This window comes from Microchirus variegatus (assembly GCF_963457635.1).
Source record: "Microchirus variegatus genome assembly, chromosome: 13".
NCBI lineage: Eukaryota > Metazoa > Chordata > Actinopteri > Pleuronectiformes > Soleidae > Microchirus > Microchirus variegatus.
In genome coordinates this window covers 4,561,444-4,580,960 of record NC_139814.1, presented here as the reverse complement: position 1 = coordinate 4,580,960, position 19,517 = coordinate 4,561,444, and the positions used below count along the sequence as shown (strand labels likewise).

Sequence of the window (19,517 nt, the reverse complement as noted above, 5' to 3'; positions counted from 1 at the left end):
AAATAGAACTGATTCCTATCGATAGCGCTGCGGCGCGGCGAGCCGCTTCTGAGACGCTCCGCAGTGCGGCCGGTGGGAATGCTCTCATTGATTAGAATGGAAGCGATTTGCAACGGCGACCGCGCCGCGGCCGTTCCGCGTCCAGTGGAAATCCAGGGTAAGGGTGCAACAATTATTCAATTATTAATCGATTACTAAACTAATCCTCAACTATTTTGATAATGGTGGGTGGTCTGATGGCGTCGTAGGGTGTATTATATTGTAAAAGTAGTCTGTTAGTCGGGTTTATGTTTATGTTGTTTATGTTTTTGTTAACACGATTATGTTTGTATCTTGCAACCATAGAGGAGGATGCACTTGAGGTGTACAACACCCTCAACATTGAAACAGACGGTGATGATGAACCCACGCTTGACGAGATTATGGATGCATTCAGGTCGTACTTCACACCTAAGAAATATATTGTCTAACTGTGAGTTTGGTGTGGGTGAAAAATATATGATAAGAGACAAACTTGTGTTTACTGTGCCAGATGCTCGCATGAAAGAGAGACTATTAAGAGAAACAGGTTTGACTCTAGATACAGCTGTTGATATTTGGAGAGCTGCAGAAGCTGCTATGTCTCAAATGTGTGTCATGGGAACAACGCAAACAGAAGCATTAGTGCAGGCACTAAGCAAGGTGGCAGCTGGCTCAGAGAAATATAAATAAGCAAAAAGAAAGAACAATACCACCAGATAGAGCACAAACATTTAATGCAAATGCAGGTAGAAAATCTGGTGGGACACACAAATCACAACAGTGTCCATATGCCTCAAATGCAGCAAGCGAAATCACTTTGCCAAAGTGTGCACTTCATCACAAGACCGGCTTGAATCTGTGAAAAGTGTCAATCAAATGGAAAAAGAAGTCGAGTCTCTTTTCATAGGCACATAGATATTGCTTTTAGGTTTAAACTGGACACTGGTGTGGATGCAAATGTACTGCCTATGAACATTTCCCAAAAGATCCCAGGCTGATCCCCCAATCGGCTGAAGCCCACCTGAGTAGTTCTCGTTATATATGGAGGAGCACGCCAGGCTCAGTGAGTTTTACATGTGAAACCACCAAGACAAAGCCAGGTCTGCAGTTCTTAGTTACAGCACTCCTCCACTCCAAGAGAAGTGTGTGAGAAACTACAGCTGGTAAAAAGAATGGACATGCTCAGAGTGAAGGCACCAGCCACGAAAGACGAGATGGTGGAAGCCTATCCATTGTCTTCAGTGGCCTGGGACAGTTTCCAGGGATACATCACATTCACATTGACCTTAATGTGACCCCGGTGGTACACGGCTGCTGGAAAATTCCCATCGCTGTCATAGACAGATTGAAAACTACACTGCATGAGCTTGTTGACAAAGAAGTCATAGAACCTGTGACTGACGATGGAGTGGGTTAATAGCCTTGTCAACACAGAAAAAAGAACGAGTCTGTGAGTGTTTGTTTGGACCCTCGTGATCTAAACAAAGCAATTAAGAGGCAGCACTACTCCATACCCACCCCAGAAGAGGTCCTGTGCAGGTTGTCCAGAAAGTCCATCTTCACAATTTTAGATGAGAAGGACGGCTACTGGCAAGTAAGGCTTGACAAATCCTCATCTATGTTGTGCACATTTAGCAAACCCTGGGGCAGGTTTCACTTTAAGAGGCTTCCTTTTGGTGTGAAATCTGCCAGTGAAGTTTTTCAGTAAAAGAATTGTGAGTCTTTGAAAACAGTGATGGCGTGCACATAGTTGCAGACAATATGATCATCGTTTTATAAGGAGAAGATTCAATACAAAGTGGACACAGTCAGGTACATGGGGAATGTTGTCACGTCCAAATGAGTGAAGCCTGATGAATCCAGTGTGCTGGCCATCAAGAACATGCCAGAGCCTGAGGACAGGAAAGGGCTGCAAAGGCTGCTGGGAATGACAACATTCCCAGTACATTCCAAATGAAGCCACAATAACTGCTCCACTCCGACAGTTGCTGACAAAGGAAGCTGCTTAGCACTGGAGTCATGAACACAGTGCTGCACTGAACAAGCTAAAATCCACCCTGACACAAGTCACTGTGCTCAAGTTTTATGATCAAGTCCAATCTTCTCACCATACAATGTGATGTATCAAAAGATGGACTGGGTGCTTGTCTTCTTCAAGAGGGTAGTCCACTTTTATGCTTCACGTGCACTTACCGAATCTGAAAAAAATATGCTCAGATTGAGAAGGAGCTGTTTGCAATAGCTTTTGCAACAAAACTCTTTCAACAATATGTTTACGGCAACACAGTGACAGTCCAATCAGATCACAAACCTCTAGAAATCATTTTCAGGAAACATCTGTGCAAAGCACCAGCACGCCTACAGCCCATGTTATTGCAGCTCCAACACTGATCTGAATATAGTATACACCACTGGCAAGGACATGCATGTCGCAGATACCCTGTCTCATGCGTTTCTTGAGGGCTACAGTGATGAGATAATGGAGGATCTGTTTGAAGAGAGAGTAGTTCACTCAATGGAGGCCACAGCTGCAATGTATGCTGACACTCTCAAGACACTGGAGCATGCCACAGCCATGGATAACGTGTTGCAGCAGGTAGTGGCCATGCACCACATTCGATGGCCCAATAGGTGAAGCATCATCACCACTAACCTCTACAATAGAGGTATAACAAGTATAACAGAGGATGAACGCACAGGCCAGGAAGGTGATGTACTGGCCAGGAATGACAAATGACATTGGGCACATGGTGGAAAGCTGCGCTCCATGTCAACAGCTTCAGCCACAAAATGAAAAAGAGCCTCTTATCCCACATGAGGTCCCTGAGCTGTTGTGGCTGAAGATTGGGGCAGACATTTTCGAGCTCCATGGACAGTCATACCTTATAACAAACAGGTACAGATCCACACTTAGCTCTCCTGTCACTCAGAAACACACCAGTGACTGGTACAGAGTTCTCCCCAGCATAAGTACTGATGGGAAGAGTGTTGCGAAGTATCTTAGCAATCGCAACGGTGGTGCTACAACCCTCCATTCCAGAAGGATTTCATTCAAAGCTTAAACATTTGCAAGCCAGACAGGAACACTATAATAACTCCAAATCGAAACCTCTGCCTGAGTTCACTCCTGGTACCACAGTTCATATGACAACACAACGTGGATGGGAACCAGCAACAGTCTTAAGCAAAAGAGGGGAGCCGTGGACATATGATGTGCAAATCCCCAGTGGTGTCACTTTCAGGAGTAACGGGCGGAAAATCCACACAAGTCTTCAGAGAGATGGTTAGTCTGTGCTATTTGAACAGCCAGAAGACTTACCAACGGAGGACTCAGCCCACAGCAAGGCAAGAGTACACCTGCCTGTGAAGACAGCACAGGTTCTCCATCTACTCCTATCCGAAGCACCAGAAATGGGAGACAGATCAAACCTCCTTCAAAGTACAATGACTTTGAGATGAGCTAATGCTGAGGATTGTACCCTACTGATGGGTTAATTTTAAGTTAATGTTAGTTGACCAAATAATATTAGTTAAAACAGATATGAGTTTTATGCAAAACAGTTTGTGTTTAACAGGTCATATTGTATGCATAAAAGTGTGGTTGTGACCAATGTTTTTGCTGTGTTTGCTGAAATTGTTTTGAGGTCCAGTTTTTTTCAGTCAAAGGGGACTATCATACTTGGAAAGGGGGGATGTAGTATATTGTAGAAGTAGTCTATTCGTCAGGGATTTTGTTTGTACCTGGCAACCATATGAGTGATGTGTGATCGCAAGATCTGTGTCTGTGTGGCACGGTCATTAAACCTTACATGCAAGGTGTTCAACACAATCAGCCTACGAGTACTTTTATTTCTGAACAAAAAAGTACAACATAGGGCAGGGGTCGGCAACCTTTACCACTCAAATAGCCATTTGGACCCGTTTCACACAGTAAAGAAAACACTGGGAGCCACAAAACCCTTTAGAAATTTAAAATGAAATAACACTGCATATAATGTTTTTTTTTTTGCCTTTGTGCGATGTATAAACAAACTATAATGTGTTACATTTATGAAATCAATGACCGACTGTAGAGAAAATGAAATAACATTTCTGCATGCAACAAAACATTTTTAACTCCGAAAAAAGACGTTGCGTTGAAGAACCATGTCCAGAACCAGAGCCAGAGTGGGAGGAGGTGCTTCTTTCAAAATGAGATTAGGAAGAATGTTACATCATTTTTTCTTCGAGATGATGTTAGTCACATGACGACTGGCCGCAAACGAACAGTCACACGGCTGAAGAAAAAATGCAAAAGAGGTTGCTTACTGATACAATGAAGAACTTGCATAGGAGGTTTCTCTCTGAGCACATTGGCCACATGTCATACACCTCCTTTTGCCATCTCAGACCCTTTTGGGTGGTAACCCCCTCTTCCTCTGACCGTGACACATGTCTCTGCAAAAAACATGAGAACTGAGGCAATTCATTGCCAAAGCCTTGCAGAGCTAAGGGTTACTGTCCTCAAGAAACATTGAGGAAATGTCTGAAGCAACCATGTGTGACCCGAAAGCCAAGGTCTGTGCTTATGGTGAGTGCAATGAATGCCTCCTAACTTGTCACCCGATGCTGAAAACCCCTGGGGAGGAGAACATTTGTCTATCTCAGTGGATGACAGAGAAGATCAAGAAGGATGAGAAGGTGTCAACAATAACAGTGAAAAGAGAGATAACAACAACAGAGCATGACCTTAACACAGATTTCCAAGAGAGGCTTCTCCATTTTAGGAGCCATGTCTTCAACATTAAATGGCAGTTTGATGCCTACAGGGAGCTGAGGAGGAGTCTGATTCACAATGAGTCCCTCATTTATATAGATTTTAGTGAAAATTACTCATGCAAGTACAGCAAAGAAATACAATCTGTGCATTTTGGAGGTTCACACAAGCAGCCCAGTCTGCACACTGGAGTGCTCTACACCACTGGTGAACAAGCGCCACACACCTTCTGCTCCATATCACCCTCCAGAAGACATGACCCACGGCCATCTGAACCCACCTTGATCCAGTTCTAAAGGTAGTGAGACAACGACACCCTCAAGTCAGCACACTTCATTTTTTCAGCGATGGGCCTGCAACGCAGTATCGACAAAAGGGAAATTTCTTCTGCCTCTCAACAGAACCCTACAAGTATGGCTTCAAAGAAATAACGTGGAATTTCTTTGAGGCTAATCATGGGAAGGGGGCACCAGACGGTGTGGGTGGGGCCCTCAAGAGGTCAGCAGACCGGATTGTAGCCCATGGAGGAGACATTCCTGATGCCCAGAGCTTGTATAACAAGCTGAAAAGCCTGGGCACATCTGTCGAGCTGTTCTTCATCCCAGAGAGGGTTATTGAATCAAAGCCTGAGGTACCTGCAATAGCTGCCACAAAAGGCACGATGAGAATCCACCAAACTATCAGTCTGACACCCGGCCAAATCAAATACAGAGACATTTCATGTCTGTGTGAAAGAAAGGAAGGTGTTTTGGACTGCCCCTGCTTTAACCTTCAAGAGGTCACGCTAGCTAATGTTCCTGTAAAGTCCCCAGCATGTGGAAAGACACCAGATAATCCTAGAAGACCAGAAATGATTGAGGTAAAGCACATTGGAGAGTGGTGCGTCATTAATTATGACAATGAAGCATACCCAGGTGTCATCATGGATGCAGAAGGGAACAGTGTGAAAGTCAAGTGTATGCAACGCAATGGCATAAACAAATTTCGTTGGCCAAGTCTTCGGGACGACATCTGTTGGTACCATGACTAGCAGGTACTTTGCCTAACCTGCATCGCTGTCAGCTTACTCCCCAGCAGAGCAGGCCGGATGGTATTGAACGCACTGGAGAAATCCATGAACATGATTCTCACAGTGCTTCCCGGTCTGTCCAGGTGGGCGCAGGCACGGTGGAGCAGGAAGAGGATGGCGTCCTCCACACCCAGTCTCGGCTGGTAGGCAAACTGTAGAGGGTCCAGTGATGAGCTGACCAGGGGCCAAAGAAGTGACAGGACCAGGCTCTCCAGGGACTTCATCAAGTGTGACGTCAGCGCCACCGGTCTGTAGTCTTTGGAGCTGCTGGGACGCACCTTCTTTGGTACTGGTACCACCACAGCACAGGGACCCTCTCCAGACTCATGCTGAGGTTGAAGATGTACTGCAGGACTCCGCTCAGCTGGGTCGCACGTGTTTTGAGGACCCTCGGGCTGACACCGTCGGGACCAGCTGCCTTGCCTGGGCGGAGTCTGCACAGCTCCTTCCTCACCTGCTCTGCAGTGAAGGTCTGTCTGCTGTGTGTGTTGATGGGGGTGGGGAGAGGTGATGGTGGGGGGGGGGGGATAGGACAGGTAGGGTAAAGTCAGGAAGGAGTTTAGGGGGAGGGGTGTCAGCAGGGCTGGAGGTTTGGAGGTGAATGGTTGTAGAGGAGCTGGGGGGAGGGGTAGTCCAGAGCCCTTTCATCAAATCTGTTGAAGAACAGATTCAGCTCGTTGGCTCGTTCAGTACCACCTCCTATTGTCTGGCTACCAGATGGTTTGTAGCCAGTGATGCTCCTCATACCACTCCACACGTCCTTCACATTGTTCTGCTGGAGTTTGTGCTCCAGCTTCCTCCTGTAGCTGTCTTTGCCCTGTTGAATCCTCTCCTTAAGCTCCCTCTGAACCTGCCTCATCTGCTCTCTGTCCCCATCTCTGAAGGCCCTCTTCTCATTCAGCAGGACCTTGATGTCTCTGGTGACCCACGGCTTGTTGTTGGGGAAACAGTGTACAGTCACTTTAGGAACAATGCTGTCCACACAGAAATTGATGTACTCCGTTATGCAGTCCGTGAGATCATCAAGGTCTCTCTCCATGTGAATCACAGAGCAACTCCCAGTCTGTTAGTTCGAAGCAGCCCTGTAAAGCTTCATCAGTCTCCTGTGACAATCTCCTCACAGTCCTGGTGGTCACAGGAAGCCGCTGGACTTGGGGCTTATACAGGGGCTGCAGGTGGATGAGGTTGTGGTCCGATCTTCCAAGAGGAGGAAGGGCAGTGGAGCTGTAAGCCTCCTTAGCATTGGCATACAGCAGGTCCAGTGTCTTGTTTTCCCTGGTGGGACAGTCCACAAACTGCTTGAAAGTGGGCAGTGTGGCAGCCAGAGTGATGTGGTTGAAGTCCCCAGATATTGCAATAAATGCATCTGGGTGCCGTGTCTGAAGATCTGCGACGACGGTGTGTATGACATCACTCGCGCGCGCCGCGTTTGCGGTCAGAGGAATGTAAACAACGAGGACGATAACGTGTCAGAACTCCCTCGGCAGATAGTATGGCCGCAGACTCACGGCAACCAGTTCAATGTCCGGGCTGCACACACGCTCCTTCACAGTAACGTGACCAGGATGACACCACTTGTTGTTAATAAGAATAGCAAGTCCCCCATCTTTCCTCTTGCCACTCTCCCGGTGACTCCTGTCCGCCCGAACAGTCTGAAAGCCGTCCACAGTTGCATTCGAGTCCGGGATGTCCTCGTGGAGCCACGTCTCCGTGAAACACAGCACACTGCTCTCACGATACACCCGCTGAGTCCTCATCAGGCCCGCCAGCTCGTCCATCTTATTAGCCAGCGACCTCACGTTCCCCATGGCGATGGAAGGGAGAGATGGTTTGTATCTCCTCTTCTTTTCATGGTGTTTACATCCAGCCTTACATCCCCTGTACTTTCTCCTCAGTTCTTTGGGGATTTCAGGCCTCTCCCGCATTAGCGCCGATGGTGTTAGCCACAACAGCTGGTCTCGGGTGTAAACAATAGACCCACCGCATTGTTGTGTCAAGACGGAGATGCGGTCGGGAAAAATTATCCCAAGAATGAGACACACGGACAAAAAACATTGAAAAAAGTTCGCAAACATGGTTGGCTAAGGTTAGCACAACAACTTACTGGGAAAAACACCAATAAAAAGACAATAAAATAAGAAAAAAATAGCTAAAAGTGCGGAAAAAAGAGAGAGCAACTGTTGCTGGCTGCCGCTCGACACATCGCCGGAAGAAGAACGTGCAGGTGTTGTCATTAGATGTGGTTGGAATCTGAGTGGGGGAACGAGTTATTGTCTGACCAACCCCCAGCAGTGAGCCAGTAAGGACCCCGATGCCCGGGACACCCAGCGGCCGTGCAGGGCAGGAGGAGCCCGTGGCCACCGTCCCCAAGGATAGCCGCGCATCCACCCCGCAGGAGACCAGCCAGAGGGGTGTGGGGCGGAAGCCCCCCCACGCAGGGTCAGCCCACAAGGGCAGACGGCGGCAAAGCTACGGGCAGAGGCCCAGCCACCCCACACCCAGGTAGATCGAAGAGGTCCAGGAACTGCCATGCCCGACCCCCGCGGCGCCCCAGCCAGCCCCCACCGGGTAAGCAGTCAGCCGCCCACCACCGCACCCTCCGGGAGGTGCGCCATGATGGACAGCAGCAATGCCCCCCAGTCCCCCCCCCAGCTGAGCATAGGCGACCCGGTCCCATCCATCACCCACCAGTTACAAAAGTTATTTCTTCTATGTCGCTATTTTCAACTCACAGACCAAACAATCGATAAATTTAAAAACTAATCAGTAAATAATGGAGATGAGTTTCGGTTGCAGCATTAGAACACGCACATTTAAAAATAGATTTGGCAGTTATGAGTTTCTGAAATGGCGGCGAGGATCACAAGTTATTAAAATCTCAAATTAATAAAGTCATAAGTCATCTGCTGGGTTTATTTGTTGTGCATATTATTACATTCTATCACGGCTCAAGTGTTACTTATTCCTCCAGAGATTCTTCAACTTTATCATGTTAATTTGAAATTCAACATAAAAAAGGAAAACAAAGATATAAATAAATGTGCATTTACGCTCTCCCACTTATTGCCACCCTTATCTTTCCTAACAATACACATTAGCCTGTCACACTTTTTTTCACAGTGTATATTATTCCCATTACTGAGCTTTAATTAAAACCACACAAACTGTCCTTTTAATGGAATCACTGCAGCACAAATCGAATCTCATTAAGCCTTAGAAACTCTCAGACTGGAGAAAATGGGCCGAGATACAGTAGCTGTACAGTTTGTGACTGTGCATTAGATGAACTGTAGAATAAGACAAGAGAGTGTTTGCACCTTTGAGGTAAATAAAAGGATAGAAAGAGCGGGTGCAAGTTTTTGTGGCTCACCTTATTTTCCCCCTCGATGACGATGACAGGCACTGAGGTTACAGGCCAACGCTGCTTTGCAGGGAGAGGCTTGTCACAGTTCCACAGGACAATGATCTGCAAGAAAGAAGAAACAGGGTTAGAAGTCAAAGGCTGTGTATTAGACACAGCGACCGGTGTGAAGGGAAACAATGTGGACATTCTTGAAACTGTATTATCTTGAATGGCCACCAGGGGGAAAATGAATGGTCTCAATTGCAATAGTGTCTAATCTTCAATACAGCATAATGTCAATTCTGTAAATGATGGTCCGATTTACAGTAAAATACATAATAAAACAATATATTCTCATTAGCCATTCTATTAGGTACACGGTTAGAAATAAAAGTGCTAAGTAGAAACATATAAGGTTCTTTGGCTTGTTCTCATAGGAGAACCCTTTTTGGCTCCAGGTAGAACCATTTTTTATAAAGGTTCCACCAAGAACCCTTTTAAAATCCTTTATTCAGGAAAGGGGTTTTAAAGGGTTCTCTGGATCAAAATGGTTCTTACTGGAACCATTAGTGTTACCAAGAACCTTTGAAAAACCCTTTCTTCGGGAAAGGGTTTTTCAGAAGCAAATGCTTCCAGCTAGAACCTCAGCCCTTGTAGAAGAACCCTTTTGGAACCCTTATTTCTAAGAGTGTACACCTGATCAACTACTTGTTAAGATAAGATAAGATATCCCTTTATTAGTCCCGCAATGGGAACATTTACATTGTTACAGCAGCAAACATGCATTACCAAAATGCAAAGATCTAATCAGATCAAATCTCAATATTTAACCCAGAAGTCTGGTCCACGATGGTCCTCCACTCGTTTGTGTGGGTGTGTGTAGCAGAGCCAGAAGAAGGGGCGTGGCCAGTGACGTCACTATCCTGCACCGCTCCGTATTGTGAACTCATTTGAATTATGAAACACTTTTTGCGGCGAACATGAAAAAGAAAAAGCATTTCTCTGTTTGCTTAGTCTTTTAATTAAGTCACAGAATAAACAGTCTAGAAGTTGAAAGTTAAAATGCAGTTTGGAATATTGATTATTCATTTTATTTATGAGTCAAAAATGCAGCTACATTTTGAAGATTAAAAAGCATTTCTGTTAATGCATTTTCATTTTCAAATTGAATTTTGTTACCTTTTTGTTGGAGGATGTTTTGAAAATTAAATCTTAAATGTTATTTTCTTTATCATTTTAATTAAGTCACAGAATGAGCAGTCTTGAATTTGAAAATGAAAATGCATTTTGAAATATTGATTTTTTATTTTATTTATGAGTCACAAAATGCAGCTCCATTTTGAAAATGAAAAAGATTTTCTGTTAATGCATTTTCATTTGGATAATGGCACAAATTTGCTTCCATACATCCATAGGTGTATGCTTGGTGCATGTTATTTTGCATAACGTGTTGTAGTGCTTCCGGTTCAGGGTCACTGTTGAATATGGGAATGTTTTCGGTCAAGGAGCTACTGAAGATGACGGTATTCAGTTCAAGGTTTAATGATATATAAAGTAAACTGTATGGGTCTTGGTTTGGCAGCTGAACAGCGCATGAGTGGACTCTCCCGTCTCGTCCAGAAAATATTTCCTGAACTCGTCCTATTTTCCAGCATTGCCGAGGTAGTAGATGATCATAAATGAATATCACGTCATCGATCTTCAAAGGGTTGGTTGAAGTCAAGGTGGTTGAATTTGAAGAAAAAGCAGATCTTAAAGACAATACTCATCTCTCCAACTCTCAACACTGCCACCGTTTTTTTCAGGACAGTGTACACGTACAATAATCATTTGAATAAAATGAAAAGTTGGTACATTGAGACGAGTGTGTGCACAGATGTCCACTGCGTTCGCAAGTGGCATGACACTTGTCACCCTTCATTATTTGGTGTATCCTCAATATACGTGTATCAGTCTTTATGCAGGCATAGGTGACGCGGTTAAGGCATTTTAATATAGTGTGCTGGCATAAATGATATCACCCACGCATACACACACACCTTCCATCAGACAAACACAAAACAGCCATCGGGGAGGAAATTCCATTTCATTTCCCACACTGGTGAGGAACAAGTAGGGCAATCAACAACACATGCCATCTCCCATTGTCCTGAGGGGAATTTTGCTGCCATGAAGACATGAAGACATTTAGTTATCACTGCAACAACATTTTAAACAGTTACAGTTAACACACACACGGAGGATGGAGAATGAGCTCTGTTGTAGCCATATCATCCAAGTGGTGCAATTTTGGGAGTATTTTACTATCCCTGTGCGGGGACAATCATTGATGTAACGCATGCCCTTGTGCGATGCTCTAAACCAGGGGTCACCAACGTGGTTCCCACGAGCACCTGGTAGCCTGCAGGCAGCCAATACGGTGCCCCATATGATCACTCAGTAAAATATAATTGATATTGTTTATAAAAACTGATAATCGTTAGGAGTAAGCACTGGAATTAATGTGTATGCAATTGAATGCATCATATTAATAATTTAAGTTGTAAAGAAAAAAAAGGTGCATAAAATGTTGATGAGAAGCAGTTTTGTTCCGGTGGAAATAACTTGTTTTGATAAACAGCAAAGGTAAGACAACATTTCCGCTTGTATTTCTTGAAAGTCAGTTGTTGTTTTGCTCTTATTTTGGGGCTGGATCCATGAATCTTGTTCGTAGGGTGATAAAAATGGTTCCGTTAGAATCTGTGAATTCTCCACTGTTTACATAATCACGCTGACAGTGCGATATGATTGCGCTGTAACAGGTTTTTTCCGCTCCTGCTGGTTTGATCCATCTGTGTTTTAACTGTGTTTCATGAACATAAGAATAGTTTATATGAGCTTTTAGCTGAGTTTCTGACCTTTCTGTGGGTATGCAGCATGTCTGTGTTTGTTAAAATTAGACATGGTTTTATGACGATTTTGTCGCTGCGTCTGACGCTGGCCCCGATACAGTAAAGAAGAGATTAACGCAATATAAAAACATAACGCGTTAATGATGACTGTAATTAATTAATCACAATTAACGCGATAATTTGACACCCCTAATAAAAATAAGTTTGGTAGCACTAAAAGCTCATATCATGTTGCTGACTGGAAAAATAACAGGGAGTTAGAAAGGGCGTGTCGCGATTCTGTTTTCTCACGCCACCAGACACGTTCGTGGCTCTGAGTATCGCGATTTCGATTTCAATACGCATATCGTTACAGCCCTGAAAGACACTGATTTTGTCATGGACTTTGGTGCGAGAGAGTGAGAACATTACACATTTCAGTTTCCCTTCAGACTGGCAAACATTAAGATCACATGAAAAATACACAGTTAAAGATATCATAGACTTGTTTGTTGACTGTGTCAGTGACGCAAAATAATCTCTCTCTCTCTCTCTCTCTCTCTCTCTCTCTCTCTCTCTCTCTCTCTCTCTCTCTCTCTCTCTCACACACACACACTATCAGGGGCATTTTATGCCAGCACACGTATATACGGGTACACCAAATAATGAAGGGTGACGGGTGATAAGTGTCATGGCCACATGCAAACACAGCAGACGTCTCAATGTACTGACACCCAATTTTTTATTTTATTTAAATGATTATTGTATGTGTACACTGTCCTGAAAAAAACAAACAAAAAAACGGTGGCAGTGTTGAGAGTTGGAGAGATGAGTATTGTCTTTAAGATCTGCTTATTCTTCAAATTCAACCACCTTGACTTCAACCAACCCTTTGAAGATGGATGACGTGATATTCATTTATGATCATCTACTACCTCGGCAATGCTGGAAAATAGGACGAGTTCAGGAAATATTTTCTGGACGAGATGGGAGAGTCCACTCATGCGCTGTTCAGCTGCCAAACCAAGACCCATACAGTTTACTTTATATATCATTACAATCATATAACCTTGAACTGAATTCAATTATTCTGCTGAAGAACATTTCCATGTTCATGGTGGTGCTGATCCAGCCACGGACAGCACGACGTCGACCTGCACCACACCCGGTTCCGCCCCGTCTGCAGTGGTAGGAAGCGTCTGTGGTAGTAGCTGCGCTCGTACCTCCATGCGCTCTTAAAGTGTGTTTTTTCTCTCTCCTCTTTTTTCATATCTAACGTGATTCTCATGAAATTGTGGTTTCAAAAATGAAACGGGACGAACAGTGGAATCCCGAGTGACGTCATGTGCTCCCAGGAAATCCCTCGGCCCGGCTCACATACCTTTTTTAATGTACTAGTTTTGAGTTATACTATAGGCGTGCACGCACTATAGACGTTATAGGTGTGCCACTATTGTACTGAAGCCAACGCTTCAGACGCCTTAACGTGTGCATGTGTGACTGAAACAGTCTAAACTGTCACATCCTCTCTCTTGGTAAAACTTGCAGCTGTTAAACTTAAGACGAGTGCACTGCGTGCGCAAGTGGCACTTCATGAATGACCCCTCGCTGTTTGATTTCCACAAACACTACACAGTGTGTGTCTGTACGCTCATGTACTGAACAGTCACATGTGGACTTCATGTCACGTATTTGAGGTGTAGTTCACCCGTCACACACCCGTCACGTAGGTGTATGTAGCATCTGTGTGACACATACGTGACACCTGTCTGTCCATTGAAAGTGAATGGAATTTACATGCGCACGTTAGAGATTTGATGTCATCCCATAGGCGCTGTACATGCGTTTTTAGTATAGTGTGCTGACATAAAATGCCCCTGATACACACACATGCACACACACACACACACACACTCAGTTTGCTTTACCTGTGCACAGTACTGGGACTTGGCCACAGCTGCCAGGAGCTTGAGTATGGGCTGCGACTGGGACACCAGAGGCGAGACGGCGTGGATGACTGCTGTGAACTTGGGGTACGGTTTAATTCCTGAAACACAGACAGACAACAGTCAATGAAAACAATGTTGTAAAGGGAGCCGACTGTCAGCTGTCTATTTAAAAGTCAGGCTCTTTGGGCAGAATAAAGCCTGATGAGAAATTAAGGCACTTTACATCTATTTTCAGTGAAAGGCATAACTCCCTTTGAGCCTGTCGTCCGTTAGGTAGATGATTCAAATGTCAGGAATGTGAGTTTTCCAGGAAGTCTTGAAATATACAACATGTTTTTGAAAACGGCAAATCTCTTCATCACTGGATAGTCCATTTTGTAAACTCTTCGGCTTTATTTCCAAACCAATGAGTAGACGACTAGTAATTGAGACTTAAAATTAAAGCAGGAAATATTGAAGCGAGACAGATCATAGGGTTAAACTTTTTTGCTAAATTAAATCTAATCAAACCCAAACCAACAAAGCATAGCATCGAGGAGATAGCATTAGAGCAGTCTCCTTTATGCTGAGCTACCTTGAGGAGGGATACACACCATTTTCAAAAATTGGTGAGCTGTCATGAAAAAGTATAAAACTTTCAAAACACTTGGGATGCTATATAAACAGAAACTGTGATGTAACAATGAAGAATGTAGAAGATTTACTGTGTTGCTAAATGTTGGCTTTGTATGCTTTGACTTGAAAAATATGCTCTCCTTGTTTCCCTACATCTGCCAAGATCTTTATTCCATTTTTAAGTTCTAGAAGAATTCATACTTTTTTTCTTGAGAGTATTCTGTGCAAAATATTGTAATATGAGACACTTGGATGATCCTGTAAGTACCATTTTGTTATTATTTCTTCTTTAATTGTAATTCAGTTAACGGAAAAGAAAAGTGTGGCTTTCCACGAAGGACCTTCCCCTCGAGGTGGAGTTGAAGAAGCTGGCTCCCAGGTTCATCGGCCCCTTCCCAGTCGACAGAGTGATCAACCCCTCATCTGTTCGACTGAAACTTCCACACTCCCTCAACATCCATCCAACTTTTCACGTTTCTCTGCTCAAACCCGTGGTGGAGTCCGACCTGGTCCCTCCCGCCGAACCGCCTCCTCCACCTAGGGTCATTGATGGCGGCACGGCCTATACAGTTAATCGAATCCTTCACATCCGTCGACGTGGTCGGGGATACCAGTACCTGGTGGACTGGGAGGGCTACGGACCGGAGGAGAGATCCTGGATCCCCCGCCGGTTCATCCTGGACCAGTCCCTTGTCCGGGATTTCCACCACGACCACCCACGAAGCTCCTGTCTTGGCCCGTTGAGGGGGAGGTACTGACACAATCCACACACGCACTCACATCCATTTACATTCTGCAAGTTCCTGTGTTTTCCCTGCTGCTCTGTGTTTTTGCTCTCTCTCTGCAGGAGGCGTGGTTGACCCACTTTCTGGATGACGCTGGTGATCACGGCACCTGTGTGATTCCACCCAGCTGCTCCTGATCACCAATCAGGAGCGCTCATAAGCAAGGACCAATCGTGACAGCAGCGTCAAGATAGTAGTTTCGCTACAGCCGGTAATGTTCGCTCCACTTACCAGTAGAAACTTTGTCTCCTCCACGATACTCACCTCATCTCCTCTCCAGGTCACCACGTCTCCTGCGGGAAGCAAAGACACGGAAGCTCTGCCGATCACTACTCTCCTGGGATCACTTCCGCCTTCCGTCTGCTTCACTCACGTCTCCTCCTCACCACGCAGCAGCCGCTGTTCGCCACGGACTTCCCCGTCTTCCGTGACTTTCCTTCACCCGTCTTCTCTTCTGCCGAAGTGCTGCTGACGCTTCGTCTCCTCCTGAAGATTTGTCATTCTCCAACTCACCCTCGTCACCTGAGCAACTACTCGAGTGAGTCCGTTCCTGGTTGGAACACCTACGAACTTTAAAACTGCCACATAGGAACGGCTGTTCCTTCGCCTGCCAGTTTCAGACTGATTCACACACACAGATACATACTTACCTGATGTTGTCGTATTACTTACCTTCCTTATAATAAATACTTTAAATCTTCCTTGTTGTCCCATCCGAGTCCTCCATATTTAGTCTCATCGATTATCCCGTAAGGGGTAATCGTAACACCAACCCGCTTATGGCTACGCCCAACCATGGAGCCACTCAACACTGCTCAGCATGCCAGGCAAAGCACTCCTCCACTCTTTTCGACACACTATGGGCAACAGACTGCTCCAGTTCTCTCAGCTCCCTACCCTGGTTACATACCACAACCCGGAGCCAAGTTACTCCTTGCATCGGCCCTTGGGATCCCTCGACCTTCCCTGCCAGCGTTCGAGAGTGGTCGGGAAAGTGACTGCTCTGCTCAAGCTTGCACTTGACAATGTACTTGGAGGCAACCTTCACTTCAAGTGTTGATCGGTCACATCAAGCTCCCACAGCATACATGCATGACCCGGCACCAAATGCAAGTGTACTGCAGGCTCTATAAGTAGCTGGTCCAAAGTGAGCTTGGTGCCATACTCAACGCACCTGCTCTCAAGATGGGTGACCACCACGACTCATTCGCCTTGTCTGTCCAGTCCTTGGTAGGAATGTTAAATGTAGCCGAGGATGTAACCACGGAAGAAAGGTTCCGGTCAGAGCTTACACAGGCAAAGGTCAAAGCCAAGCCCAAACCTTACTGTCCACATTGTGACAGTCACGACCACTACCTCAATTCCTGTGAGGAATTCAAGAAGTTAAACACCGACCAGTCTTAAAGTGGCGCAATCACACCGAGGACCGATGTAAGGAAATGCACCTCACTGTCTGCACGAGTCAGTCTAGGAAGCCAAATGGAAAGTGCACATGGTCAGTCTACTCGCCACAAAGGTGTATCTGGACCGGCCTAACAGATCTCAAAGAGTAATGCTGAAGGTAGTCAAGATCCTCCTCCATAACGGTGACCGGAGGATAGAGACTTATGCAGTACTTGATGACGGGTCGGAGCGGAGCATCGTCCTTCCATAGAGGGATTGGCTCTCACTGAACACACTTATCCAGTTGCTGTGCTGCAACAGAAATATAAACACCTCAGAGAGCTTCCCTTACCCCCAGTGAACCGTGCCCAACCTCGATTTTCTCCATGGACTTTGGTGTGGGAGAGTGAGCACATTACAAACTTCCCACTGGAAAACACTGAAATAACATGGCAAACATAGTCACGGAGGAGGTATTAATTCATTTATTATATTGATTTATGTTTAAAACTGAAGTCATGATTTAGCAGTTAATAAAGTTTTTGGTTTTGCTTTTACATTAACACACATAATTTTTGCATTTGTGCTATTCCCTGCTATCTATGCGAGTAAGAATGTGTGTGTGCACGGTATGTGTGTGATGGCCTGGAAGAGGTCGATGATGATGGAGTGAAGTATAGAGAGGAGCCCGGGTCACAATATGTGGCAGGGGAGAACCAAGGCAGCTGAACCATAGGTGGAATTGAGGAAATACCGTTGCTGCTGTAGCAGTAGCAGCAGCAGCAGCACTGCAGACTGAAAGACCAATGATGGACGTGCTGGTGTGCCAGCAGGACTAATTCAAACATCCATCAAAAGCCCATTCCTCCACTGCACTTGCTGCTGGATATAGCTACTGGAGGAGGTGATAGATCAGGGGTGAAGGACATACATCTGCTGCTCAGAAAAGGTCCAAACCAAGTCACAGCTGGATGCAGATCTACAGGAGTAACAGTAATTCTGACAATACATTTTTGCTGTGATGTGATGGATAGTGAGAAAAAAACCTCCAAAGAAAACTTTTCAGCCTAAATGAGTGGACTAGTTCATATGAAGCATGATAGCGGTTATGTAACAGCACTTTGTTCAGTCTGTGATGTGTTACTGACCCAGTGTTGCATAGTAGAAAGGGAAGTCTCCGAGGTATCCAGAGTACTGCGGCAGGGCAAAGAGTCCCCCAGGGTGACTGTTCCACATCAGGCTGCTCCTGGAGCCGTGCTCCAGCACTCTGTCCTGGATGATCTGCACACACAGCACACAAGAATGAACACAGATTAGACAACAAATGACATCATCACAGTTTCAAGGACATGATGTCACATTAAAGCCTCCATGTTTTAGCTTCTGCTGTTCACATGTGAATGTTAAATGAAATTTCCCCATTGAGGTACTAAAATGGATTATCTTATTTTATGAATGCATGCAAAGGAGAAATATGATGCACATTCCTGCCAATAATCAAATATCACTCAACTATAATAGACATAACAATTATAATTTATTAACAATTTAGTAAAGGGTATGTTTACATTTTTGAAGGAGGAGGAGTTATTCACCCTTTGAAGCTTTTCAAGAGGAATTTAAAACCCATAAATACAGTTATTGTTTGATAGAATCAAACCGGTGTGCTTTATTGACAGCACAGTCTCCATAAAAGTTCACAACATAATTTTCAGTCACAGATGAGATGTATACAAATTCCTACCATAATTGTCATATAGTCCAATATACAACAACGTGTTTGAACAACAACAAAAATTGAAACATTTAATAGTCAAACTGTGGATATTAAAAACAAAGCCTTATTTTGCTGCATCGTTCTTCGTGTCACTCATGTCATTATTTTTGTGACCACTAGGGCTGGGCGATTTATCGATTCTGCGTTATATATTGATTTTTTATTTCCCCAGAAAGTATTGATTTTTCAGCCGTGAGTATCGATACATTAAGTCCCATTCAAATCCCCGCCTGGCACGTCCTTGCAGGAAGAGCGATTTGGTCAGCCAGCCGCTAGTGTCGCTGTAGAGCATTTATAGCAAGTGACCCGTCTTCACACGCCGACGTTTCCCTCTTCCCGTTTACTCAGTGAGAGCGAGGAGATTCAATAAAATAGCGGCAAACATAAGTCCAACACTTCTTGCTTAAAAACAGATGTGTGGAAGCACTTTGGGTTTAAAAGAAGAAAGTAACAGTTTTTCATGCCGTGTCACCAGAGTCCAGCCACCGTTTAGCAGTTAGCTCCGTTAGCCGTTAGCCTACAGTCGAACTGGAGCGGTCTGTTTATCAAACGAAAAGAGCAGCGCTACAAATAACCAGCGTACCTGTGTACTGCGTATGTGTGCCTCTGTTTTTAAAGTTTAGCGTTACATTAGAGACTCATTTTAACGACCGGGAATGTCACCTTGCTGGGGGGGAAAGAGCCTGAGCTTGTGCGGGAGGTGGAGCGGTACCAACTAGAAATAGTCGGGCTCACCTCCACGCACAGTCTGGGCTCTGGAACCCAACTCCTTGAGCGAGGCTGGACTCTCTATTACTCTAAAGTTGCCCAAGGTGAGAGGCGGCGAGCTGGTGTGGGCTTGCTCATAGCTCCCCAGCTCAGCTGCCATGTGTTGGAGTTCTCTCCGCAGAACGAAAGGGTCGCGTCCCTCCGCCTTCGGGTGGGGGGTAGGTATCTCACTGTTGTTTCG

General features: G+C 45.1%; 1 protein-coding gene across 1 annotated transcript in view; it reads right to left on the bottom strand.

Annotated features, from left to right (window-relative positions):
• ext1b (exostosin glycosyltransferase 1b) overlaps positions 1–19,517 on the bottom strand; it is a gene marked incomplete at both ends in the record, with an annotated part of 160,208 nt that overhangs the window by 26,825 nt on the left and 113,866 nt on the right. The window contains 3 exons of the mRNA XM_083900231.1: positions 9,217–9,312; positions 13,988–14,106; positions 17,940–18,072. Coding sequence (XP_083756357.1) covers positions 9,217–9,312; positions 13,988–14,106; positions 17,940–18,072 — 348 coding nt within the window. The remainder of the gene's footprint in view (positions 1–9,216; positions 9,313–13,987; positions 14,107–17,939; positions 18,073–19,517) is intronic.